General features: G+C 50.1%; 1 protein-coding gene across 1 annotated transcript in view; it reads left to right on the plus strand.

The window, feature by feature from the left end:
• The window catches only part of LOC103584396 (B-cell lymphoma/leukemia 11B-like), an 83,192-nt gene that overhangs the window by 68,635 nt on the left and 2,536 nt on the right, over positions 1-12,021 (plus strand). Inside the window, exon 4 of the mRNA XM_008565420.1 lies at positions 11,854-11,975. Coding sequence (XP_008563642.1) covers positions 11,854-11,975 — 122 coding nt within the window. The remainder of the gene's footprint in view (positions 1-11,853; positions 11,976-12,021) is intronic.

A 12,021-nucleotide genomic window follows, 5' to 3' on the forward strand; every position in this document is an offset into this window, starting at 1 on the left:
TCCTTCCTTCCTTCCTTCCCTCCTTCCTCCCTCCCCACCTCCCTCCCTCCCTTGGAAATTTTCCTCCCCAAGTATTAGGAATTGGACCCAGCCTGCTCAGTTTAATGACATAGACTATAAACATTTACAAGAATCGTGTTATGTGGCTTCAAATGTTGAGTAGCGCATGTCATTGCATCCCTCAGCAAACCCATGTTGGAGAAATCTAGAACTGGGTGGTCAGCAGGTTTGTGCTGGGCTTCCTTAGAAAGCTGTGTGACTGAGTGAGAGTGATTTCCTGGGCTTAGCCAAAACCCGTGCTCCTGCAACAGTGGCCAGCTGGCTGACTAGCCAGCTAAGAGGTGCTCCCACCATGTGGAATTCACTGGACTCCACCTCCCCTGGGGCCTGGGCTTCAGGTTCTCTAGTGCAAACCTGACAGCACTGTCCTGGGGCCTCCTGGCTCCAGATCCTGCAGCTCGGGCTGCAGCTCCCCAGCCCCTTCCCAGTCCCCACTCCACCTTGTACTCTGCCCACCTCCTTTGTCACCAGCTCAGCCACTGCCTGTGCACATTTCCTCGTATCCCTTGGCCTTGATGATGTTTTCATGGGGTGGGTGAGCAGTGCTGTGAGAACCAGCTGCCACAGCCTCTGTGGGCCAGTGCTGCTTGGATATAGCTGCTGAGCCACCCAGCCACCGTGCTGGGGCTGTTGGTGTTTGGAGCAGGGCCGAATCTTGAGCATGGGTGTAATTGCTCTTTGATAATAGTTTCTCAACACCCTCCCCGTGTGTGTGTGTGTGTGTGTGTGTGTGTGTGTGTGAGTGTGTGTGTGTGTGAGAGTGTGTGTGTGTGTGTGTGTGTGTGTGTGTGTCCCCACATGAACCTGTGTGGGGGGTTTAGGATGCTCGGTTTCTCTCTTCCATAACCTCCTGTGGTGGTGGTGGGTACATCTCCGAATCCTCTGATTTTCTAATCACACTGGGCAGCCTGGCCGTGCGTTTGGGCACCTGAAAGCTTCGACCCTGTGAGGCTGTGCCTGGCAAGGATGACCACGTTGCCGGCTGCCGGCAGCGGGCTGGAGGAAGCTTGGCACTGTGGCAGAGGCAAAGCACCGCAGAAGTGCCGCAGGTTTTTCATATGGAAATGTGAAATAATGGGGTGATTAAATAGAGCTGTATATTAAAGTACATCTGACATTAGAATTACCATAATGTGCTGTAGCCTTAGGCTGAGTACTTTATTTGCCATCTGCGTCGGCCCAAAATCCCCCGGGGAAGCGCTAAAATATTCTGAATAAACTCAGCTCAGAGTTCTTATTGAGAGTAAAATACCATTTGTGGCACGTCGTATTGATTCGTCTTAATTGTGGTGCAGAAAAGAACATTCACTGGCTGATGACTTTTGTGCTCGGTGACAAGCTGGCTGGAGTTACTCTAACACTGCAGTTGGTTAACCTGGGCAGACGGGCAGACGCGGCCAGGCGGGCACCCGGGCATCAGCCACGGGAGCTGCAGAGCCACCCCCACCCTGGGTGGGAGCAGCACAGCTGGGGCTCCCTGCCAGCCCCCTGCTCTCCTTTGGGCAGGGGGTGGGGGAGAAGGGTGCCCCATTTGAGGGCAGAGGAAATTCACACTCTACCTGCAGGCCCCTCCATACCCAGCCTCTTATGCCTCCAACAACACGGAAGCACTGACCAGCTGGGGAGAGGGGCCATTGCCCCAGCCTTGGCCCTCGGCTGGAGAGAGGTACTATGCATATTTAAGGAAGCAAAACTAGAAAAAGAGAGGGAAAAAAAAAAAAACAGGGGAAAAGGAAAAGAACCCACCCACCCAGGCTGACCCAAGCTTGGTTGGTCACTGGTTAGTGACCGTGGGACCTGGTATCTCTCCCTGACCCCCCTTTGGGGGATGGCACTTGCAAAGCACATCAAAGATAAAGAGTCGTCAGTGGGAAGATACTTGGTGATCTAAACAGCGCTGCCCCCATTCATAAGGTCCAGTTTTTGCCCTATAATTGCCTATCATTATACACAATTTAAATATTCAAACATTCTCCACAAACCCTGGGCCAGCATGTTTTTATTACAAATTCAGAACAAGGGAATAACCTTTAACTTCAGAGACAAATGAGACAAATTTACAAGTGCATATCTGCTGTTTCCTTGTGCTTTATCAATCCCCGTGGACCGGAACACTTTTGCTATAACACCACTCAGAACAATATACATATATTACTACTTGTTTGTAGTGTGTCGGTAATGAGTCCCCCCTGCATTAGCTAACCTATATAACTCGGCATCGAGGCTCTACATAACGTCAATTATCTCCTCGGAGCTAAACGTACACTCCATTAAAACGAGATTTACTGCCCCTGCCATCCTTCTTGGGGAGGAACGTGGAGATTTTTGTGGATTTAAGGAAAGGACGGATGGAGGCTCGCCTTGTGGAGGAAGTCGTGAACTACGGAGGAGGGGGACTTCCTGTGTTGGGTGCCGGGGCTGGGGGCGGCTGGACCCCACGTGGGAGCGGAGTGTGGGCACACGCTGGTCCTCTCAGGCACCTGCAACCCACTCCTGGTTTTTTCAGCTTGTTTATTTCCTAATTCGCTGTTTGCTTGTCCATGAAATGATTAAGGATGGTTTGCTCTCTGTTTCTCTTGCACATTCTGTGTAGTAATTTCTGTCTCTATAGTTGTAGAATCTGTTCAGAAAACTTCACATTGGGTGGGGGGATGGGGGTACAAAACCACCAAAATGAGTTCATCTATCAGCCCACTGAAACCTGCTGGAAAAGTGGAGACCCTTTTCAGGGAAGTCTACAGAAAGTAGGGTTCTAGGGAATCTGACAACGCATTCATCTCTTTCAGGGAAGACTGATGCTATCTCCAGCAGATTTGAGTGCTTTATGCAAAGGGGGGGGGGGGTCTCTAAAGATGACCTTGAGCAATGTGCCGTAGTTTCTCAGCAATGCTGCAAATGAGTTGCCACATGTAAAATCGCTCTGTGCATCCTGCCCCCGGCTCTCCCATCTTACTGACACCACTGTTCTCACCCTGCACCGAGATGCCCTCGCGGTCAGCAACTTCACTTTGTTTCAGGGCTGGGCGGCTGTTTCCTGAGCCTGAAACTGTACACCTGGTCTGACCACAGAATTGAGCAGTTGAAATATAGACTGTTTTGGGAAATCTAGGGTGCATGGGGCCTGCGGCTGTGGCTCAGCTTTAATGCTTCCCTGTTCCACTAAGAGCCTGGACCGCCCCGTTCCTGAAAGTGGATTTACAGTCCTAGGGCATTCAAACGAGAGGCTTGCTGAAATAATTGAATTCCTGCTCCAGAGGGTGACGTAAAAGCCACTTCCTGAGCTAGTGATCGTAATAGATTGGATTTAAATTTTGTTCGTTCATTTATTTTATGATTTCACTGTTTGGGAAGGGGGGTCTGGTTGGAAACAAAGCTCTCTGAGGGGTTCACCTACATACATCCTTTAGCTGTAATGAAATTTTATTATATTGTACAATTCTCGACCTGAGTAGGCCTAGAAAATCTTCATTTTTTTTTAAATGTGAAAGTTTCACTGATGGTTACAGCAATGGGATTTGCTCTACAACCAGCTAAGTTTCTTCAGATGGGTTCCAAACCCCTTTGCAATTCCACCTCCCGTTCTTCCCTCCTGGAATCGAGGGTCCCACCTCCGTGCCTTTGTGCATGCAGTGTCCTCCGCCAGGCAGGCCCTTTGTCTCCCTTCTCTGCCCGACAGACTCCTATTTTTCCTTCTGAACTCAGTGCCAGGGGCTCCGTCTCCAGAGTTTCCCTCATCCTTCCAGGCTGTTGCTCTCCCTGTCCTGTGTTCTATGCCACGTGACACCCCCTTCATTAGTGACCGGGTGGCTTGAATGCTTCTTAGATATTCTGGGAATCATGCGTCTGTTAGGTTAGATTGCTGGCTTCATGAGGACAGACCCTCATTTCTGCGTCTCAGCACAGGGCCTGGCACGGGGCGGACGGTGCATGCATCTGTAGCGTAAAGGAAGGAAGGAGCAGATGAATCAACGGGGTCGAGAAGCTGCTCTCACCGTCTGCTGTAATGGCACAGTTTCTGGGTGGCCAGAGGTAGTGTGGCCTTGGGTCGTCCTGATACTCCTCTCGTTCTTCCCTGGGAAAGAACTCCCAGGAGTGGGGCATCTTCGTCACATGTAGCATTTAGCCCTGGGCAGGAGGGCGCGTGTGGGTGATGAGGACAGCCCTGCAGAAGGGGCAAGGCCTGCGTTGGCTGGAAGTGCCCCTTGCGGAATTCTGTTGGGTAGCCACGAGGGTTCATGAAAAAGATCGTGGAAAGATTCGTATTATCTTTTACGTCTTATTTCCATGAGCTTTTTCAAGTACCCTCGTGTATACCTCTCTGGTTGCATCTGCCGTTTCCCCTCACCTGCTCCATTCTGCAGCAAACTGCTTTCTCCTTTGTGGGCCCAGGCATCCTGCACCCACTAGTGCTCATGCAGCCATCTCTGCCTGGCAGGTCTTTCCCTCCTGTGCCCGGGCAGGTCCGGTTCTCCGCGTCTGGTTCTCGTGTCCAGCTTGAACATGACCTCTGCACAGTTTTTCCTGCCTGCCTCTTCCCTAGGTGCCCTGAGGTCACTCCGCAGCTCCTGCTGTCTTCTCTGTCTTAGAATCTGTGTCCACAGCTTAACCCACCTCCACCTGTGGCCTCCTCAAGGGGAGAGAAGGAAGACTCGCCTGCATTTTGTGCAGACCTGGCTGTCAAGGGGAATGCCGGGGCTCTTCATTTGAGTGAAGGGTGTAGGCCCATGTTCCTGGGCTTTTTCTCTGACCTGAGTGAACTCCAGGCAGTTGAAGCTACACAGTTTACCTTTGCTGCTCAGATCCCATCAGGGTAAGCAGATGATCACAAAAAACGGTGAGGCTGAGCGAGGTTTTCTCCCCATGTAAAGCCTCTTTCCTTGGGCCATTTCCTGCTCTCGAAAGCCTGCAGCATGGCCTCCCTGGCCAGCTCCCTGGTGTTCACGGGTGCAGGTGGAATGATTGGATGCGGCTAGGTCAGGTTCCTCCTCAGGGACAGTTATAGCACAATTTGCAGTCCCAGTGTGAAGGGACAGCTAGCTGTGTGTCTCAACACAGCACAGACCCTGGGGTCAAATGGATTAGGGTGTGGATCCTGGTTCTGCTGCTTATGAGCTGTGTTATCTTGGGCCCCTCACTCTGCTGTGATCAGACTTAGAAAATCTGGATTAAAACCCACTTTCCAAAGTGGCTATGTGAACTCACCAGAGAGCAAAAGCCCAGCACTGGCAAGTGCAGGCTGTGGGCAAGTGGAACATACCAAAGTCAAGGACAAAAACTGACAATCCAGTGTGGTGATCAGTGTGAAGCAGATCTGAACAAAATGCTGTGGGAATACAGAGGGTGTCGTACTTGGGCTGGATCTGAAAAGATGTTTTGCAGGTAGAGGAAGAAAGGCAGGTATTCCACTGGTGGGGCATGGAGGTATGAAAATGTATGGCCCAAAGTGAGGGGACAGGGAGAGGGTGTGTGCAGTGGGCAGTTAGTTGGGCCAGATCTTGAAGGCTGGGCTGCCTGGAGCATCCTTGGGGCAGCCAAGAGCCCTGGCAGCTGTGTGATTTGGGAAGATGGTTCACTGTGGTTCTGCGGTGGGCAGTGGTGGAGGTGGTGGCATATTGTGTTGGTTCTGTTCCACATCACATGGGATCCTGGCCTGCTCTGGAGGCTGGATGCAGATGGCTGAGAGGCAGGGGCAGTGCTGGGTGGGTCCTCTTCCTGGCGTGGCCAGGAGGAGAGGTCTGGTGTGGAGGGCAGTGAGCAGACTGTGGCATCAGAGGGTTAACCCAGGCCTGGGCAGATGCCCTTCTCCTAGTGGTGATGACTTCAGTGGTACCAACTGAATGATGGCCTCCGGGTGCAGGGTTGCTGTGTTTCCTTGTTTCTCTGTCACCTGCCATGAACCCATTTTGGGCACTTTACCATGACAATCCTCATCCTGCAACGAGTGACCCCAGGAAGGCAGACATTGTCTTCACTATACAGATGAGGAACCCAAAGCTCAGTGAAGTCCAGCAACTTGGCCAAGGCGTCCTGACTCCAAAGTGAGTCTGGAAGGAACTGGACTAATGCTGGCAAAAAGCTGAGAAAACACCCCCATCTATTGGATGCCTCCTTACCACAGGCCACAGACAATTCTGAAACACAAATGCATTAGTTGCCATGCTGCAGGCTGGACTCCCAGCAGCCCCCAAGACGAGCTCGATCTCTGTCCTCAGGGAGCTTGGAATCCAGAAGATGAATTTTAGATAAATACTCCAAGGCCAATAACGTGTCTTGAGCAACTTAAGTTCTCTGAGCTTCCTTTATTTCTTCTGTATATGGTCACTGTGTGTAGAGTTATTGTGATGTAGGTAGATGCAGGAAGTTACCTGCAGGTAATGCACATTCCAAAACCCCAAATTCAGCCAAGCCCTTGAGACTTCTCTCTCTCAGTACCCTGAACTTCTCCCTCGCAGCACTCAAAATTTTCATTAAGTGATTGAGTGGGTTATTAGGTGTTCCCTGTCTCCTCCAGAATGTGAACTGTATCTAGCTACCAGCAGAGGACCTAGCAGGAAAAGGGCACCCATCTCCTGTTTGTTCAGTAAATGCCAGAAAGGCAGACGTAGTCACTGTTCTCAGCAGGACATACAGTGCTACCATGTGTATGCAGCCCTGTCTATTCTGGTCCTGCCTTTACTGGGCTTACATGCACTGGGATCCAGGGACAGCAAAGAGACACAGGCACAATTTATTTGGTAATGGCTGTTTGGTGCGCGGGGTTAATGAGGACTCCACAGGCTGGAGGGAGAGTGTGGGGATGGATTGGTAATGTCTGCCACAGGCACTGGTGTTGGCACAATGGCTCTGTTAGACTGAGGCTGGCCCAGCACATCATGACCAAGGAAGACCACTTATCTTTTGCTGTTGCACTAGTGCTACCACCGTCACCACCAGCAGCAGCAGCACCAGTGGACCCTCTGACATTGCAGTTCTAGCCAAGAGCAACACGTCTTGACATTTTCCTTAGCATGTAGGCTGGAATGAAAAGTAAAATGCCCAGGCACACGCAGTTACCCCATCCCTATCCCGGGTCTCTTGGAGAGGGTGTGTCGCCTGCTCTGTCTTGAGGAGAGCAGCAGTGGACCACTGTATCTCTCCCGGGCAGGAGTGCCTTCCATTTGGTAACACTGCACCTTAGGAGGACCAGCGCTCTTCATTATGGCCTTTTCATTGAAAAATAATTCAATTAGAGGTGTGTTTTTTGTTTAATTAAACATCCTTGATATCTTTATTGGTATTATTTCAGTAGCCAGCATAATGAGGAGGAACAATTATTTAAATGCTCATTTAAAAGAAAAGGCTGAATGGCAGAAGGAAAATAGCATTTCATTGCAGGAGTCTATTTGTGTGTTGGTTCCCAAGCATCACAATAAAAAATGACGTTTCCTTAGTGTCTACAGGTTTCTACTTCCCTGGAACCTCTAATGCATGAGGCAGGCTGCATTCAGATTCCTCCAGGGTTTTATTATTGCCAGAGTTGTACTGAAAGGCATCCCGGGAACATCCACCAGGATGTATGAAAAAAACCAAAATGTATGAAACCCACCGTAATGTCTGCATTGCCACGTGCTATATATAGGGTGTGCCTACAGGATCTCATTCGGTGCCCCCAGAGCTCTTGGGAGGCAGGTATATAATTCCCATTCTACTGATGAGGAAATCAAGGCTCAGAGAGGTTAAGGGACTTGATTGACTTCACCCTTCTGGGGACGTGAAGGCAGAGGTATGAAGCCATGGGGCCGCTGAGGGCTCTTAGTAACTGAGAGATCTCGAAGAGAGTTTTGCATTTGAGAAGTACATGGAGGGACTCTTTTTAGATCCAGCAGAGCAAAGAGGATTCAGTGTGGGCTTCTGCTAACTGATACTAAAAACACCTGAGAAAGGAAGAAGGAAAGAAGGAAGGAAGCAAGGACAGACGCCGGGCCCTGGGATCTGAGTCGCCAAGCGTGATTTAGCAAGCAAAATGCAGCTGACGTTTCTAGGTCTGTAGGCCATGTTTTGATGTTGCTGAGTAAATTGCTTCTCTAAATAGTCTAGGCCTTGACCCATCAGTTGGCATCTCAGCAGCCACTGTAGCAGTGTGGTGGGAAGTGGATTCTGTCTGGGCACTGGCAAACTTGTTACCAGGCGCGACAGTGCAGCCTCCAGCTCACTCACCTGTGGGCAGGTGGCCCTCTGTTCCAGGAGGGGGTGACGATGGTCCTGGGAAGGGGACTGGGCCAGCCCTCAGTCACTAGCAGCCCACACACCGGGGGTCTTCTGCTGCATTTAAGAAGAAGCCATCTGTGACTGTGTGCCTCATGGTTAAAATATTTAGGGAGTTTTCAAATAGAAAAATGTTCCGAGTGGCTCTTCAAAGATTTTTAGACATTGTTCAGTTCTTAAAAGTGAGCAGTGCATGCTCAGGGCTACTTCTAGGCAAGAGATAACCATGAAGTGATAATGTGGAAGTGAACATTTTATTTAAAAAAAGAAGGTGGGGAGTGTCACAGAGTTGTCTAGGGAGGGCCTTTGAGGGCTGGGAGATTTTAAAAAAGTTGGAAGCTGTCAGATCCTGGGGAGGCCGTCGCCTGCAGTGAATCTTGCCGTTGTGTGGAGGGAAGTCTTCACACCAAAGCCATTCAGGGGTGCCGGTAAAGAGACTTAGTTTGGAACGACAAGTGGCCCCGAAATCCGCCTTGAATAAACACAGCTCTTCCCCACCTCTGGTGAATTACGGACAGGTGACTTCCTCCCTATGCTGCTCCAAGTTAGAGTTTTAGAAGCTTTTTTTTTTTTTTTTTCATAAACAAGAAGTGGAAACATCTGAGCTCTTTAGAACATGCAGCTACACGATTCCTGGCAGCTGCCATTTTGAGTTAAATTTTTTTTTTTTTTAATCGGCCATTTCAGCTGTAGAGCTGTCTTCATTCCCAGCCTGCCTAGGAGTTCTGCATTTTCTTCTATTATCCACATTCCTCACCAGCCACAGAATTTTCTAGAAAATGTATGGCCACTAGATCAAGAAACAGGAAGGGCTTTGGAGCTACCCAAGGAAATGAAGATGAAAAAGAGATTGGGGGAAGGGAGGTGGTCTGACTTAAAAACACGAAGAACCAGAGCAGCTGTGTGCTGTAAATCGATGAATTAGAGTGGCTGAAGCCAAGGTGAAGGGTACAGAAATGCTCTTTAATGTGAAGACCTATGACCTTGTAGGACGTGGTACTTCACTTGTGTTATTAGCTCCTATATCAGAAAGAGATGTTTGTTTATCTTCTTTTTATTACTTATTTATTCTGCCTTGCTCCATAAAAGGATGTGAGGAGAAGTCTAAAATTGGCTTCTGCCCAGCCCTCCTGTGAGGCTGTCTGAGGTGAGGCGTCTGTTCCCCAAGTACGTTAACTAATAAGCTAATGTTCAGAAGGGGAAAGATGGGGACAGCTTGGTGTGGGCGTGGGTTGACAGTGACAATCATGGCTGTCCAGGGCCTTGGGAAGGCCTCCCCGCCCTCTTCAGGTGGGGAAGATTCCTCTCAGGGGCCCCCACCTGGGAAACTGAATTACCAGACATACTGGGAGAGAGAAAAGACCCAGACACCCTGGAGAAAGAAAGTAGCCTTAGAAATTCTGCTTTAACTGTTTTTAAAAGCAAGTTGAGGTTGAATGTCAGAATTCCTTTTTCATTTCTGTCCTTCTCCCTACCTATACTGTCTTCTCCCCGCCCAGCACATAGATACAAAACAGGACAGGAGGAAGGCCAAACTTGGAATAGCGTGTCTTGGTTCCCAGTGGTGGGTGTCCTGGTCTGATTGGTTCAATGGTCCGGGAAATCTCTACCCAGACCCTTGGGCAGCACATTTCTGTGACACTGCACACGTGGGATGTCTTGCGGAGGTCCTGGCCCCTCAGGAGTTGGCAGAGAGGAGCACACTCAAGACAGAAGCCCTCGGACAGAATTCAGGGCACTTGGTCCCTGAGTCACTTGGGTTTTAAAGATGGTTTCCAACTGATGGTTTATGTGCCTATCAACACCGCTAAGTGTGCAGCCCTTCAGAAACATAATTAGGGGGTGGAAAACAAAAACACTGTTTGCCTGGGATTTCAGAAGTCCTTAGATGGATTGGTGGGGAGGCTAAGCTGGGGGGCGGTTTTGTTCACTCCCCACCGGCTGTACTCCCCACATCTCCTTACTGATAATGGGGTATGGTAGTTAATGTGCACGTTTGATTCACTGGGGATTTTGCAGCGACTATACTTTAATATCGCGTTAAAATCTTCCAAGTACAGGAATATTGACAAAAGAGGCTTTGCAAGATCACGGATGTGATGTCTTACTCTGGGTCTGAGATGGGGTTCCTGTTCGCTTTTCCTTCCCTGGCTAGGGAGTCTGATGACAGAAGACAAGGCCTGTGCACACCTGACTCTTTTATGTAAAGCATGAGAGTGGTTCAGGCTGGACAAGCAGCAGGACTCACGCGGAGGTCGAGGAGGGAGGCCGCCAGACGGTTCCGGATATAACATTGAGCCTCCGTGTTGTGACTGCCCCCATGATGGACAAAGACCGTGATACTCTGGCTCAGCACCACCAGTGTCTACAATTTGCTGCTGATGTCATCAGAGCCAGTTTCTAACAAATCTATGTTTGCTGTTGTTCATTCCGACTGCCCTGTCAGATCTCACGATGTTCTTTCATTCCTTAGTATTCTGGCAAAGGACTTGGAAATACTCATTTAGGCCACTGTCCTTCCACTTCTCCCTGGGGGTCTGTGGAGGCTGAATTGTACATTGTGGTTGGGTGTGTGTGTGGAGACACAGGGTGGGGGCAGCTGTCGCACAGTACTGGGTCGTCACAACCTGTTGAATTTCTTCTGTTCCTGCATATCCATGTTTCAGTTGGTGCTTTGTGCACAGACACTAGTGTACAAAACACTCAATTTTCCTATAGCCAAAGCCCAAAACGGTGCAGAGGCACCACAGCTATTTCTCTTAAAGAAAAATAAAAGTTAGACAATACAGTTTGCTTTGTGTTTTTGTAAAACTTCCTTGAATCAAATATTGTCTGAATCAGCCCAAAACGGTGCAGAGGCACCACAGCTATTTCTCTTAAAGAAAAATAAAAGTAAGACAATACAGTTTGCTTTGTGTTTTTGTAAAACTTCCTTGAATCAAATATTGTCTGAATCAATGATTCTCAAGGGGATGGGGAGGGGCAATTTTGCCTCCCCAGGGGACATTTGGCCATGTCTGGAGACGTTTTTGGCTGTTAGGACTGGGGGGGAGGGGGTTGCTACTGGTGTCTCATAGGTGGAGGCCAGGATGCTGCTGAAAATGCTACCAAGTACAGGCCCTCCCCGCCCCCAGTGAAGAATTACTAGGGTATGAATGTCAGTAGTGCCTTGGTTGAGAAATCCCGGTCTAGCTGGTTTCCAGTGCGAAGAGAGCCCGGGAGGGTTTAGATCAGCCCTGGCGAGCTTTTGTCTAGTCCAGCTGTTGTATAATCCCTATGATTTGGGTTCAGTCACTCTCACGAGCACCATCTCATCTGGCCTCTGAGCAAGCGGGGTTAAGAGCACTTGTTCCTTAGCGGACCAAAGAAGGCTACAGAATTGAAGTACCTTGCGGAGTTCCAGTTGGCCAGGGCCGCCTGCACACGGTCTCCCAGCCAGGCCTGCTCGGCAGTGGCCCCCGTGGGCCTCCAGGTCAGTGGCCCCGCGGTGCCCACGCCCCCTGCCGCTTCTCACGCTCTCTCTGCCTTTCTGTCCGTGTGTCTCCCCAGGTAAAGATGAGCCTTCCAGCTACATTTGCACAACATGCAAGCAGCCCTTCAACAGCGCGTGGTTCCTGCTGCAGCACGCGCAGAACACGCACGGCTTCCGCATCTACCTGGAGCCCGGGCCGGCCAGCAGCTCGCTCACGCCGCGGCTCACCATCCCGCCGCCGCTCG

This window comes from Galeopterus variegatus, unplaced genomic scaffold, assembly GCF_000696425.1.
Source record: "Galeopterus variegatus unplaced genomic scaffold, G_variegatus-3.0.2 Scaffold198, whole genome shotgun sequence".
Lineage (NCBI taxonomy): Eukaryota > Metazoa > Chordata > Mammalia > Dermoptera > Cynocephalidae > Galeopterus > Galeopterus variegatus.